Source organism: Schistocerca serialis, chromosome 2, assembly GCF_023864345.2.
Source record: "Schistocerca serialis cubense isolate TAMUIC-IGC-003099 chromosome 2, iqSchSeri2.2, whole genome shotgun sequence".
In the NCBI taxonomy this organism is placed as follows: domain Eukaryota; kingdom Metazoa; phylum Arthropoda; class Insecta; order Orthoptera; family Acrididae; genus Schistocerca; species Schistocerca serialis.
The window spans coordinates 99,384,619-99,400,895 of record NC_064639.1 but is presented as its reverse complement, the minus strand read 5'-3'; the positions used below and the strand labels follow the sequence as shown (position 1 = coordinate 99,400,895).

General features: G+C 38.7%; 1 protein-coding gene across 2 annotated transcripts in view; it reads left to right on the top strand.

The window, feature by feature from the left end:
* LOC126456782 (angio-associated migratory cell protein) overlaps positions 1 to 16,277 on the top strand; it is a 49,942-nt gene that overhangs the window by 14,804 nt on the left and 18,861 nt on the right. For both annotated transcript variants that reach the window (XM_050092563.1, XM_050092565.1), the window contains exons 2-4: positions 7,227 to 7,500; positions 10,385 to 10,512; positions 15,539 to 15,676. In XM_050092563.1, the coding sequence (XP_049948520.1) occupies positions 7,245 to 7,500; positions 10,385 to 10,512; positions 15,539 to 15,676 (522 nt within the window). In that variant the 5' untranslated portion in view covers positions 7,227 to 7,244. The remainder of the gene's footprint in view (positions 1 to 7,226; positions 7,501 to 10,384; positions 10,513 to 15,538; positions 15,677 to 16,277) is intronic.

Below are 16,277 nucleotides of genomic sequence, written 5' to 3'. Positions count from 1 at the left end.
CATTTTTGTGATGTTCTACATTTGATCTCAATTTTTTTGTGCTTTATGACAAGAGGGGGTTATTTGATGAACTAACCTCTATATCTTGTGATGTCCGTGAATGTGAAACATTTAAAATTTTTCTGTGCTGTTTGCTCTACCTTGTAGAGGTAAGAGACTCTTATATGAAGACCATTCACAAAATATTAGACCTTACTTTTTATTGTCTTAGTGTGCATGCCCGAGTCTTTTCACCACTGTAGAAATAACCAGGCGCTGGCTGGACATTGAAAAGTGATCATGTGTAAGTGTTAGTCATCAGATTTTGAATTGTGGACAAAATGACAGAAAAAGTGGAACAACATTGTGTCAAATATTGTTTTAAGCTTGGTGGTGATTTTCTAGTTGAAGCAATCCCAAGACTCGACAAGTGTTTGAGGACGAAGCAGCGGGTACCACACAGATGGACTGGTACAATCGCTTCAAAGATGGCCACTCGTCAGCGAAGAGTGAAGCACCACCCACAAACGTGGTAGTTATTGATCACAAAGAACACTGGTGATGCAGAGTAGACAAATGACGATTAAAGAACTTGCAGACAAGGTTAAAATTAGTTTTGGGGCCTTCATTCCATTTTAATGAAATGTTTCGACCTCAGGAGATCTCAGCAAGACATGTGTCAAAGTTGCTTACAACTGAGCAGAATCAACTCTGTTCGGATACTGCACAGGCCATGCTGGATATTTGAACAGCAATCCCAAATTTCGTAGCATAGCGATCACTGATGATGTGTGCACTGTTTATGGGTACAAGTCAGAATCAAAATTCCAGTCATCAGAACGCAAGTATCCATCGTCCCCGAGACCCAGAAAAGTGAGGCAGGTTTGCAGCAATGTGAAAGTCATGTTACCTTATTTGACTCCATTGTCGTGGTCCATTACAAGTACACAGCACAAGCTACTTATGTCAATAAGGAGTACAACCAAGATGTTCCGTGTCACCTTTGTGAAGCAATAATATGCAAATGGTCAGACTTGAGGACAGTGGGCTGTTGGCACTTCACCACAGCAACACACCAACTCATCTTTATCAATGAATTCAGAGTTTTTTGACCAAACACAACACAGCTGTTGTTTTTTCCCATTAACCAAGCCATAGTGGCTTCTGACTTATCCCTGAACTGAAAAAGACTCTGAATTGGACCAGATTTCAGAACAGGGAAGACATTATGCAGTATTTGACGAGCAGCTGTAGACCATACCAAAAGAGGCTTTCTAGTGACACTTCCAGAAATGTTAGCAGCGTTCGGAGAGGTGTGTAGACACTGAAGCTGACTAGTGTCAAACAATTGTATCTGAATAAAGATTAGTGTTATAAATAAAAGTCAGATGCATTTTGAACAGCCTTTGTGTATTGTTTCTGTTGCTTGCTACCAGGTGTATCAGCCATTTATTATATTTCGTATGTGTGCTGCAGTTTAATATAAACATTCATCCACACTCCTTTGTCGTTAATGTACTGGTGCTAACAGTTTCAGTACATATCTCAGAAAGTGCAAGAGAAAGCAGGAAAGGAATATATTCTGTCACGAGAAACTTGAACAAGGTGTAATTTTCAGTGTGTAATTAAATTTTAGTTTAGTTTTATGGTACGACTAATATAACTTTTTGATGCACGCATTGCAGTGGTGAAAAGTGAAAAGCTATGTTGCCAGAATACAGCCAGCCAAACTTGACAGTGTTTTGCCTACAACTATTCAAGAGATGACACAATAGGAATATGGTGCTTGAAAAATAACTATGATTAGCTAGTAGCTGACCCCTACCAAGTGACTCTTATTTGAGGTATAGCCCAGTTTTCTGTGGCATATTTGTGAAGAAAGTTCACAACATAGTTTTAATTTTGATACATAAATGTCGAATGTAGAAATAAGTCTACAGAATTGAAAAACAATTATATATGCTTTACAGGAGGGGGGCAACTGAATCTGATTAGTTAGGCTGTAGATTCTGTATTGTGTATGGTGGGAATGGCCATTCTATTAACAATGGTGTGTTATAGATAACTGACAGTGTAACATCCTGTATGTTTGGAAGAAGTTGCATGTTGTTCCATTAAGGTGGGTTGTAGAACTTACACAGCAACATAGAATTGTCTCACTTTCTTGCAGAATTATGGACCATATTTTGTGGTCGCACAGGTTGTGGCTTTTTTTGACTGAACAACTCCTCTGTAGGATGTGACGTGGTTTCCACAATTACAAATTGTGTGGAACTCAGCTTGTTCACGAGATCCAGTTATAAACAGTGAACCCCAGGGTTCACTGCCTTCTGCAAAGTTCTCAATGCACTTCCACTCCTTCAGCTAGTAAAATACCCAATTAGGGAATATAACAGGTACACAATTGAACTGGAGCTATCCTAGTACACGGAACTCAGTATATTGTTTTTAATGAAGAGGTTTTATCAGAAGTTCTTGTGCTGTTCAGACACAGCTGTGTCTGAAGTCTACTCATAACAATAAAATTATTATGAAATGCTTGAGTACATGCAGTAATAGACACTTTTTATAAAGACTGGCAGCTAGTGCACAACATAAATAAGCGTAATATACATCCATGAATGTAAACATCCAATAGTTTAAGACTGCAGGCAATCAGTCACAATTGTCAAGTAGCTAGGAGTATCTGTCCAGATAGATTTGAGGAACAGCAATTTTATAATTCTAACTATGAGATAGCAGATTCTGCAATGTGATTCATCAGAAGAATCCCCCCCCTCTTTTTCCTGCTAAACACGTGAGGATAAAGGATGAGGATGTATGCTCTCACCTCCGAGAAACTGTGGGTTATTTTGTAGCATTAATATACGAAGGTCATTCAATAATTAGAGAGACAAATTGGTCTCGAGAAAAAGCATTTATTTTTACAAAACAATACTTTTTCTACTTTTCAGCATAATTCCCTTGAACATTTATGCACTTGTTCCAACAGGCTGCAAGCATTTTTATTCTGGCTGCAAAGAACTCTCTATCTTGATGTTCAATTTCCCAAAAACTTTTTCACGTCCTCATTGTCCAGGAACCTCTTCCCACATAATGCCTCCTTCAGGACACCAACACAAATGGAAATCATGAGGTGGTAAATCAGGACTGTATGGGGGACGATAGTTGAGCAATATGAGGACGTATGTTGTCTTGCTGGAGAATCACACCTCTCCTCTGAGATCCATGCCATCTCGATCTCATGGCTGGCTTCACCTTGCTTATAGGAAAATCCGAGCAGTAGTGGCTGTTTGAGATAATCACAAAACAATGGACCTTCAGCATCCCAAAACACGGCCACCATGACTCTTCCTGCTGATGCTTGAGTTTTGAATTTTTTCTGGACAAGTGAGTTCGTGTGCTGCCTGTGGTGTCACCGCCAGACACCACACTTGCTAGGTGGTAGCATTTAAATCGGCCGCGGTCCATTAGTATACGTCGGACCCGCGTGTCGCCACTGTCAGTGATTGCAGACCGAGCGCCGCCACACGGCAGGTCTAGAGAGACTTACTAGCACTCGCCCCAGTTGTACAGCCGACGTTAATAGCAATGGTTCACTGACAAATACGCTCTCATTTGCCGAGACAATAGTTAGCATAGCCTTCAGCTACGTCATTTGCTACAACCTAGCAAGGCGCCATTACCAGTTAATATTGAAATTATAAAACATGTACCGTCAAGAGCGATGTTCTCCAATTATGGATTAAAGTTAAGTATTATATCAACTACGTACTTTATTTGCTACTATTAATTCCCTTAACTGTTCCAGACCTCGCGCCAGCCTGCGTGAGCTTAAGCGTGTGCCTTTCGGCTTCCTCTCATAGTGACTTGGCTGTCTTGCCAAGTCACAACACTACCACTTCATGCTTTGTCTATATTCTGGCTCATAATAGTGAACCCAAGCTTCATCACAAGTTAAAATTTTTTGAGGAAGTGCTCACCTTCTCTTTCATAATATTCCTTTAGCTCTGTTCACACTCTCAACCTTGTTTCCTTGTGTAGCTATGCCAACTCCTTTGCATATGTTTTGTGGTACATCAGCTTATTACAGATGATGTTATGACCTGTACCAGTACTAACATGAACCTTATCAACTATTGTTTCCACAGTCACACTGCGGCCGGCACGAATAATGTCATAATTCGACTTTCAAGTGAGGGAGTTAAAACTGCAACTGGTCAGCCAGAACGGTGTTCATCAGTTACTGAGTTGCAACCATTTTTGAATTGCTCTATCTACTTGTAAAAATTGGCACAATTCATAGAATATTCATCAAAATCTTTAGATGTTCTACATATATATTCACTGGTTTTTCACCTTCAGCAAGTAAAAAATGTAAAAAATGAATAACAGAAAGTTGTTAAGCTAATGTGGACATTTCAAGTGGATTCACCATCTTGAAATGTGTTTTTGAGGTTATAAACAAAATAATGCTGATACATCAGCTGATCAGGGTTCATCCCAGTGATGCCAACTTAAAGCCATAAAAGTACCAAACTTGCCCTACCAATATTTTTTTCCCCAGACCAGTTTGTCTCTCTAATTATTGAATGACTCTCGTAGTTAACTGATCACTGTGAAAGTGAGAAAGAAAGTGGAATAGAAGGTCAGATCAGGAAAGGGCTGGAGACAAGAATAAGTAGTGGCAGTAGTGATTGGAGGGTTGGGGATGACTGGAGGTTGAGGATGTTTGTTGGTTTAGGCCACAGGAACTTTGGATATGGAGGATGTGCTGGAGGGAAAGATCCCACTGCACAGTTCAGAGCTGGTGGTGCTGGAGTAAAGGATACAAATTGCAAGGCTAGTAAAATAACTGCTGAAGTCATTAAGTTTTTGGCGTGCAACATATTTAAGCAATTGTATGGTTGATTTTTTGCTACGCCACTGCTTATGATCAAGTCTAACAGAATAGGAAATGCCTTTGATAGGTTACAATAGGAAGTGGAAGATGCGTTTTATGGGACAGGTGGTGTATGTGAGTGGTTCACAGGGGGACAGTACCAGTTGAAAACAGTGGAACAGTGGTAGACTAGGTATTGTGTATGTTGACCTTTCTCCCAGCATGGGGGAGAAGTGCTCTGACTGTGTTTGAATTGCAGTGTGTGTGTGAAGAAAGTAAAGAGACTGACAACAATGTGAGCAATATGGCAATGCTGTGTTGCTCTACTTGTGTACGCTAGTGTGTTCATCCCTTCCAGATGCTCGATCTGAGTTTCTGCTGAGTGCGGCCATCACGTGATTTGTTATGAGAATGAAATGGGGGGAATTTAGAACTACGTGAATATGACCTTCGAAAAGTTGAAACAGGCCAGTGGGGAACATTCCCTATCAAGATGATAAGTTTTTTGCTGGCACAAATCATTTTTGGAAGGCTAAAAACATTTTGAAGATGAACCTCTCTCAGGGAGACCTTCAACTTAAAAAACTGACAAAAACTTCAATGTGTGCATGCTCTTGTGAGATCAGATCGATGTTGTACAGTAAGGATGATGGGTGGCCTGTGTTAAACAGTTTCACTGCACGTTAAATTTTGACTGAAGTTTTATCGCATGTGAAGGGTTTGTGCCAAAATGGTGCTGAAAAACCTCACAACTGGGGAGGAGGAGGAGGAGGAGGACAATCAAAGAAACGTGTGCATTTATCTTCTTGAGAGAGTTGCCAATGACCACAAATCGTTCAGTCGTATGACCACAGGTGATGAATCCTGTATTTCTGAGTACGATCCTGAGACAAAGTGGCAAAGTGATGAGTGTCACACTGAGTCATCTCCTTGACTGAAAGAAGCTTGAATGAACAAATCAAAGATCAAAATAATGCTGATTTGCTTTTTTGACACTAGGGGTATCTTGCATATAGAATTTGTTCATCCATGAGAAAGTATCATCCAGGTGTTTTACAAACATGTCCTTGAAAGGCCTCAGGAAAAGCTGGTGAATAAAATGACACTGGACATTGCAGCCAAGTGGATGCTGCATCATGACAATGACCCTTGTCACATGGCCACTTCTGTCATGGAATTTTTGACCTCAGAAGAGATTCTTGTTGTTCCACAACACCCCTATTCACCTGATCCTTGTGACTCTTTTTTTCTTTTCCTGAAACAGAAGATTGTCTGGAAAGCATTTCGTTTTGGGACTCTGTAGATCATTCCAAATAATTGTATAAATGCTTGATGTCTGCTTTCAGACATGTCCGAGAAAACAGACACCGCACAGAATCTGCAGTTGTGTAAACTAAAAGTGGAGGGGGGGGGGGGGAAAGGAACTATTATTGTGTAAACTAAAAGTGGAGGAGGAGGAGGAGGGGGGGAGGGAAAGGAACTATTGATGTCAGCTGCATTAGTACTTTATGCGGAATCAGTGACGACAAGGTAAAATATATGCTGGACCGGGATTCGAACCTGGGACCTCCTCCGTACTAGGCAGTTGCATTAACCACTGTGTCATCCGGGCACAGTGTTTATCGCAGTTGCGTGGACTATCTCGGCCAACCCACGTCCCCACTTAGCGCCATCTATCCGCAGTTCCATCCATGTCCTTTATGCTTGCTACTTTGAGATTCCCATATGAAAGAACAGACATCAGACATACATATAATTGATTCAACATCCTGCGATAATCTCAAACAAGTGAGCATGGTGGATGGAGCCTGGGGCTGGGCCTGGGATTGGTGGTGCTAGATGAGAATGTGGGTCGGCTGAGAGGCATGCTGAGATAGTCCGCACAGTTGTGATAAACACTGCATCTAGATTGAACAGTGGTTAACATAACTGTGCAGTAAGCAGGAGATCCTGAGTTCGAATCCTGGTCTGGCGCACATTTTCACTCATTGCTGCTGAGTCTGCATAAAGTCTCTTTGCAACTGACATCACTAGTACCATTCCTTTCCTTTTCTTTCCTTTCATTTCTCCCCCCTCCATCTTCAATTTACATAATAATTCAAAAGAATGTAACTGACAGTCTAATGGCCCTACCAGTGGAAGACTTTCAGCGTTGCTGTCAAGACTGGAAACAAAACTCCACCAGTGTAAAACACACACACACACACACACACACACACACACACACACACACACACACACACCTCTCTTCTCTATTGTTGATGTTTTTCAACATGTCATATTTATATTCCATAGAGGATTTTTCCATGTTTGTAGTACATTTTACTTTTATGTTCATCATTTTAATGTTTATGATTCCTTACAGAAGTTGGTGGTGGGATAAATGGTATTTCTGGATACTCCTCCAGAATCACCACAAATAATAATGGATGATGATCCAGGTTTCATAGAAGAAGAAAATATTGATGAAGAAATACAGTGGTATGAAGAAGTTTCAGTTGAAGAACTTGACGAAGGCTTGGAGCAGGATGATGATGATGACGATGACGACGACGATGATACTGGGCAGGCAGAAGAAGGTGCAGAGGCCATGGTACCAACAAGTGATGATTCAAAACTTGTTTTCACAAACCACATAGGTAAAGATTCTTCATTGCAGTCTCTACCTTACTGCATTGATTAAGTTTGTGTTGCCCAGTGGGGCTGGAAAGTAGTTGTTTGATGCTATAGAATTTTGCAGTGGGCAGTGTGTCTTGAAAATTGATAATTATTTGAGAATTCATTGTAGATACAATTGCAAACATGGATTATATTCTCTACATGCAAAATGACATTGATTGGGATCAACCCATTCCAAAATTTTACCTGTGACTCACATTCCAAATGAAGCTGTTTAACCATAGGCTAAATGAAGATTTGTAGATTATCAGTTACAGGATTAGTGTATCAGCAGTTTTTTGTTAGCAGAGTGAAGCATATACCTTCATGGAGACTAGATGCTTTGTTGAGTGTTGGAGTTAAAACAATGAGTAATTTAACATTTTATCAAACTTCAGTTCATTTCCATGTAGCTCATCAGCAACTCAAAGAATGTGTTATCATACCCGCCAGCTGGCCTGCAGCAAAGCATATACTTACTTGTGTCACACTGGAAGCAAAACAGGGAATACTTGGAGCTTGTCAAATTTATCATTGGATAATAATGTGTTGCGATTGGATTGTTTGGAGCAGTATACATAGTGGAGGAAGAGCAGAGATGCCAATAGTAATTGTCATGTGTACATCTACACAGTAATCACATGCTTAAAAATGAACAATATCCCAAAACAAGTGTTCATATGCATGCAATACAATGCTTGAAGCAGTAAAAATCAGCAAATTGAGATGCTGCTATACAGGTACACAAGAGTTATGTAACCATTCTTTGACAGTTGTGGACCTCAGCTAAAGCTCTTTTTGGTGGAGGCAAGCATGATAATTTATCCGAGAAGGCAGGTTATGCATTTATTTTCTTTTTTTGGGCACTGTACGCGTACTTTTCTGTTAGACATTCGTTGCATGTCATGTGGTTCTAGAGTGACTACAGGAGTGAGGAACAGTTGCTGTTCGTGAGCAGAAAACTCAGATATTAATTTATTCTACATCTAATATCAAATAGTAAAAAGATTCGTGAGATTGCTGTCGCAATTGCAAACAGTAGCCTTGAATGTTGAAACATATACAGATACTGCAAATTTACAAATTATTCAGTCTTCAGTACAATAAATTTTCAGTAGATCATGTCCTTAGCCACTATGAAAGTCTGTAAATATTATTCAACAAGCAAACACGCAAAATGAGCTCAGTGCGTGAATGTTCAAATATAAGTACTTCTGCAGCTGGAGCTCTGGAGAACAAATGCTTGCTTCTCATTGGTTGTGGCATAATCGTTTGTGTCGTTTGTGGCATAATCATTTGTGTCGTTTGTGGCAGAGCCCTCGTGCCATGGTGCTGGCTGTAGGAAATGCAGTGGCACAAGCTGGCGGTGTGCGTATTTGAAAGTGTGGAACAGATAGCAGCCGATATCACACTTTCCAGCTTGAAAGCCTTCTTTTCAACAAGTTCAAGTCCAGGACTAAGTATGTTAATGTGATTACATAGCATGGTTTGCGATCTCAAAGTATGTATAAGGAGTGAAACAAAATTCATGTTTATAACAGTATGCTGTTTCGATTAAGATATTTCTTTATACTTCACTTGATTTACTGTCCCATTTAAAAGCACACAATATCAGTAACAATGTACTTGCTGCATCATGTAGTGGTGACCACTCCGACCGCTACACTATTACCTCCTCATCCCTATCACCATAGTAATAACAAGGACAGAAATGGTTTGTCTAGAACGAGACTATGAGAGCTCCTCAATAAAACTGACTCTGTGTTTCTGAGCGATGTGGGAAAACAGTGGATTCGTATTTGGGAGGATATACGTTCAAATACTCATCCAGTCATCCAGATTTAGATTTTCTGTGATTTCCCTAAATGATTCCTTTGAAAAGGCTTGAGCCATTTCCCTTCCCGTCTTTCCCAATTGAGCTTGTGGTCCACCTCTAATGACTTCATCATTGAGAGAACATTAAACCTTTATTGTCCTTCCTTGATTTTTGACTAAATGCTTGGTTTTGTAGCTTCAATAAAGTAGACAGCAACACGTTCCACCCCTGTTTTTATATTCTGTGTGGCAAAGACTTATTGTGCATTGCATGAAAACAAGGAGCATGTGAAGAAATGAGAATGTCACATCCTGGGCTAGTACAAATAATCATCAGCAATTCAAGAATGGAATCTTTTAAATAAAATCTTGGCACTGCAGTAATTAGGTTATGAGAAGCACAAAAATAAAGCCTGGTTGATGTCAGAAGTCAAGAAGCCATGAAGGATAAAAAACTGCATGCTAAGACCTCCGTCAGAATATACCCAAAGGATCAGAATAGCATTGTCAGCTCAGAGAAGCAAGTATAATTCTTTGTGAAGAGAAGAGGAAAATATCTATAGAAAATACAAGAAATGAAAGTGTATATAATATGAGGAAAAACTACTTCTGGAACTTTAAGAACATAAATTACTGGTTTCAAATTAACATTCAAAACAAGCCAATGGTTATGTACTCATGAGTGCTGGAAACATCATTGAAAGAGTTATTTAAAATTCTTTCTTAATATCAATATTAGGAGGGTAAGCCATATATAGAGAAACTTCTCCAACAGGTTGGTAGGCTAATGGAACAATGTAAAGGGAAGAGTGACTTTTTGGTTGATATGTTTTGGGACACCCTGTGTTTAGCTGTTTTTGCTTCTCGCATTCAGAAATCCATACAGTAGAATTTCCTTTAATTTGGCATCAGCTTTACATTTCAAAGTTGAGGAATACCCAAAATTATGGGTTACAAATAATTTTGTTACTGAGTTTGTAATTATTTATCATCCAAGTCTTCTTTTTGGATTGGGCACCTGTTCCTTCGAGTAATATATTTTTCTTTCAGGTTCTGTATTCTGTTGTGACATTGAACCAAAAGAATCCAAGCTCGTGATAACAGGTGGACAAGATGAAAAAGCATATGTGTGGAACACAAGCTCAGGAGAAATTTTGTTTGAATGTACAAATCACAAGGTAAGTTCCACAGTTATCAGTGTCTCATTGTAGGCTTTTTTAAATATTCAGCAATATTTAATGTCCATTTTGTGCAACTGGCAACATCCCAAATTTTTGCTGTTCCTTTCAGAAATGCCCATATGTCAGTAAACCCATAACCCTGATTCCAATAAATAATCTATAGTTGGTGTTGTGAGTCTTACCTCAGATTAATTTGTTGGGGCTAGTGTTGACAAAACTGGTGCATCTCAAAACCTTCTGTATTTAAATAAAATCACTTATAGAAAGGAAGTTTTATATGATTTGAATATTATTTTGGAAGAGAGCATCTGCTTATCAGCTGCTGAAACAGCATTAATTTTTAAAGAAGAATAGACAAGAAAACAAATTACTAAAGAAGACCCACAGCTGAATGTGTAGTTTTTCGATCAAACAAGATGGCTCAGTAATGTTGAACTCTCTTTCGGGAGAAGTGGACTTAAAATATTTTTCCAGCCATTCAGATTTTGGTTTCCACAAATTACTATGGTAAATACTGGGGTGGTTCATTTGAAAAGGCATAAGTATTTGTATCCAATTTGAATTTTTGCTCCATCATCATTAGTGAGACTTTAAACTGCTGCAACTGGTTTCAACGCAGTCCACGGAAGAAAGAAGAAATTTGTGGGAGGGAAGGGGGGGGGGGGGGGGGGGAGAGAGAGAGAGAGAGAGAGAGAGAGAGAGAGAGAGAGAGAGAGAGAGAGAGAATGAATGAATGAATGAATGAATGAATGTGAGGCACTTGCATGTATTCCATCTAGGATGCATTTTTCGGATATTTCCACTGACACTTGGTTTGCTTGGGTTTTGGCTCATGTTGCAGACCCGTGAAAGTTTTGCTTACTCTGTGCATGCATGATGCCATTTTACCGCTGCTGAATTTGAGCAAGTGAAACACGAGTCTCTAGTCAGAGTGCTTAATTTATTTTGTGTTACAGAAACAAACTGTGCCTGTGCAGTCAGTCACGAAAAGTATTTTTGTACAAATATTTTTTAAAAAATGCTTGCTAATAGTGTTTGTTGATATATATACAGTAGATCTCAAACACTTGAATGACCTGTCACAAAATTACACCGAATTGCTTGTCGACAGGGATTGCGTACTTATTGTTGTGTTTTGTTTTCTTGTTCTTTCTTGTATTAATATTAGTAAATACTTCTTGTCTGTTCGTAGAACACAGCAACTTCTTAAACTAAAGGTAATATATAAAAAATTAACAGCAACCAGTTTTTTTTATAGGCGTTTACTTTTCTGTGGTGTAATTTCAAGTTGCCTCGAATCCAGAATATATATAAGTGTACACATCCCAAGATAGTGTGAACATAAAATGAATGTACTCTCAAAAGTATGTGTTTACAGGAACAGTCCGTTGGCTTGTCGTGTCATGAAATGCATGCCATTATATTGATTGATGCATTGCAAGTCACGGATGCTATAGTCCTGACTTTAAGCCAGAGTTACACTGAGTTAAGAGCATGTTTCTGTTTGCAACTTGCTCCACAACATGTTAGCAACATTGTTCATTGTTTGCATCCCTGTCTACACTATTGACAAATATTTATATGTATGTATTCGCATCATCTGCTACGGGGACTTGGCAGGAAATATTTCACATTGTGTATTTGCAGCAAGAACTGCACTATGACAAGTGAAAAGGAAGAATGAGTGACATACAAGTCTACATTAATCATACTCAATGAAATAAGTAGCAAAGAAAGCAACATACTCATCATTGGCGGACCAAAATGTCTTTTAGAGGATGTGGTGGGAATGACATGCTGTGTAAACTGAAATTGAAAGATGGTTCTGGTTTTTGTAACTTCACTAGGGTGTTGCTGTAAGATTTTGAAATTTTGATGAATGCTATGAGGCCAATTGTTTCAAAGACAGATACAAATTTCAGAAAAGCAATTTTTGTGAAGGAAAGACTTGCTATTACTCTTCATTTTTTGGCAGCAGGAGATTCTTATCAAACCCTTGCATATTTATTTCATGTTTCAAAGCCAGCCATATCTCAGATAATTTCTGCAGTTTGTGAAGCTTTGGTTGGAAGGTTTTGTAAGGTAATTCAGTTATGGCACTGAAACACCTATTTGAATATATATTTTTATTTTCATACTGGAATTAAATTAGCATTTTCAGTGAAGATAATTTCTTCAGCTACAGCCTCGAAGTCTGTAACACTTCCAATAAAGTGATCCCCCTGCCACATACACATTCACTGTTGTCTGCCTCCTCCTAAGCACATTCAATTCTACCATGTATACCGTATTTACTCAAATCCAAGCCACACTTTTTTTCGGGTTTTTGTAATCCAAAAAACCGCCTGCGGCTTAGAATCAAGTGCAAAGTAAGCAGAAGTTCTGAAAAATGTTGGTAGGTGTCGCCACAACTAACTTTTGTTGTCGAATATATGTACCGCTACACAAGCATGCTTTGCAGGCACAAAGATAAATACTGGCGCCAAAACCTCTGCGTCAGTAAATAAATAAATAAATAAATAAATAAAAAAGGTGGAAGATGAGCTTTTTTTCCTCCGCCCCGTGTTTCGACCACTGCATTTTCATACATTATCCATCGAAGTATATACAAATTCCGTATGCAGCGTTTCAATGAACTACGAAAATCCGACTGGCAAGACTGTTTGGGATGTTTGTCAATATGGCCAACCCTACTTTCTGAATTTTTTCCTACCTGTGAGAAGAGATGGTTGCTAATAAGAACTTTTATGAATTGTGAATCACATGCAGTATTCTCTTCACCATAAGAATAATACGAATATAAACATTTTGCCATGTATTCTGTCGTGTTTGCTGCTATCTCATAAATTCTGTCTGCCTAATAAACTACAAAAGTAGAGTGAGACAACAGCAAACGCGGAAGAATATGCATATCATGTCATGTTTATATTCGTATTATTCTTATGCGTATTAGTGATACAGTCAGAAGTGAAGCAAGGCAATTGACTAGATTTTTAAATCTAAGATGGCTCTAATTTATGTGCAGAATGTAATGTACTAAAGAGGCGTCTGCAAAGATTTACAAACGGAGAAAATTTTTCGCTAAACTCTCGTTCAGAACATCTTCTATCATACGCAGTCTACTATTTGGTTCTTGTTGATCATTATCAAAGAAAGCAGCAGTGTTAAGTAACAACAAATAGCAGTCTCTGGCCAATGTTTAGTATCAGATCAAAGAAAAATAAGCAATCAATTCAAACCAGACGAAGCACGTGAAAAAGGAAGGGTACCCGTATAAATACGGACGGAGCGCCTGACACATAGCAATGGCTACCTGGTAAAGCTTAGCTGCTAAGCTTACGATTCAAACCAAACTACTGTAGCTAAATCGTCATTCATTCGACCTAAATTGTGTCTCATATTACAATGGACCAACTTTGTTTCGATTTGGAGGTGCGGCCTAAAACTTCTCTCCCCCCTTGAATTTCGAGTCTCAAATTTCAGGTGCGGCTTAGATTCGGGAAATTTTTTTTCCTTGATTTCGAGTCTCATTTTTCAGGTGCGGCTTAGATTCGAGTGCGGCTTAGCGGCTTAGATTGGAGTAAATACGGTAATGCATCTATCTATCTTTCTTCTCCCCCCCCCCCCCCCCCCCCCCCCCCCCACCTCTCTTTCGTGGGATGGAAGCTCCGATAATTTCCTGGCAGCTAATTTTCCATCAAATGATGAGTCTTGTTATCATTGTTTGTAGTATAACATTTCAGTGGACTTGTTCAAGGGACCGTTTCTTTCACTTCGGTTTGTAAACATCATCTGCACTAATATCAGATCTCTTACTCTCTTCAGTTCTATGTTTCTCAGATTTGTACTCTGAGATGAGACATTTAATTTTGTTATCAATGTCACTGACACTGATGCCAAACATTGCAGCAGTTTTTTTTTTCTTTCTAATGAGTAATGTTGGATTTAAATAGTTTTATAATTTTGACTTTTAACATTCCAGAGGCACTCCCTTGCCTGATAGAGTGAGAAAAGTTCCGAAACTTTGCACCTTGTCCACTCCATTTTGTAACAATGCAACACACAGAAAGACAACATGCACGCAAGACTCGAGACAGAATACAGACACTAGTGCTGTGTAACAGCATTTAATGACAGCAGGCCAACAACAGTGTTCCTTTGATCTGTACTGATACAGCCTTAGAACAACAGTTTTGAGTTGCCAACATTGCTAGTTCAGTGCTAACCGCAAACAATATTCCAGAACATGTTTTGAACTCAATGTAAATGGGCCTCTGTGCACTAGAAGTGCTGTTGTTGTGTCACATGATGAGGGGACCTGCAAGCTTAAGTAAGTGTGTGAATCCTGCCCATGGATCACCAAAGGTTGCCCATGACTGCTTTAAATTGTTACTTTTCATTATTTTTAAAACTGTTAAATAATTCCTTTATGTAACTTAGAGGCATATAAATTTACATTAGAAATAAATGTACATATTAGCTGCTTGTGAGAATGAATGGTTGTAAGTGATACTACAACCCTGTAACTGTTGGCAAGAATGAAAGATAAATAAAATAAACACGATGTAGCTGTGAACTCCTACTTCCTAAACAAACTCTAACTGAATCATTCATACAAGAGGAACTTCTCCCTTTCTTGTAGTAGCTGTATGTACCAGTCTTTCATTTTATATCCAATTTTTCCTGTAATTCATGTTAAGGAATTATTTAAAAGTTTGAAAAATTATGAAAATATAAAGGTTTAAATCACCACTGTCAGTGGATCTCAGGAATAATAAAAATTTCAGATTGAATAAGCAGATAAAATCATAGAAGTGTATGATACCAGCAGAACTGTTGTTGAAAATTGTGTACAGTTAAATGTTATGCCCATACATCGTGAATACGTAATCTGGACAAGGAATTGTGTTGTTTCTTGTATTCAGATTGTCAGTCACAAACATGATGTAGTAAGGGATGTTAGGCTTGTCATAATCATCTTGTGCTAAAACTTGGCAATGTTATGCATCCTTTTTTTCCGTAGGATTCGGTTTCTTGTGTTGGGTTCAGCCATGATGGAATGTATGCTGCAACTGCTGATATGTCTGGAATTATCCAGGTATGGAAAGTGCCAACCAAAACTCTGGCTTGGAGTTCTGATGACAGTTATGGTGATCTTCAGGTATGTTCATCATACAACTCTTAAAATTTTTTTGTAAAATGCATAATAGTTACATTTCCATTAATTGTCAACAGCAACCTTATCTGCAGTGTGGTGAGCATCATAAATACTCCTGCAGTCATTATGTTAACATAAACATTAACAATTAATTTACTGTTACTCAGCAAAGTGAACTGTAGAGCCAGGAATATTGGGCACTGACTAGGTCATGTGACATGGTACAGTTATGCTCCAATTAAAGTAGTGCACATTGCACTGTTGAAGCTGACTGTTGACAAAATTAAATTCATTAGAGGTGAGAAGGAGAAAGGCGTGACAGATGGAAAAAGTGACGGAATATGCAAACAGAATATTAAAACAGAGCAAGTTGATAGTGTGCAAAGTAGGACGGGATAGATTCAATGATGATATGAGTGGAATTGAAGTATTTGCCCCAAAGAAAAGTCAGCAAATTGGCCATAGTATGTACGCCTTGACAATGTGGATAAATCTGTTATTTGCCAACAATTTCTGTGACATTATGACTAATGTTAGGAAATAACAACTTTGCTAGAACTATAGTTCGAAGCTAGCAAATAAACACTGACAAAGAGGGCAGGGG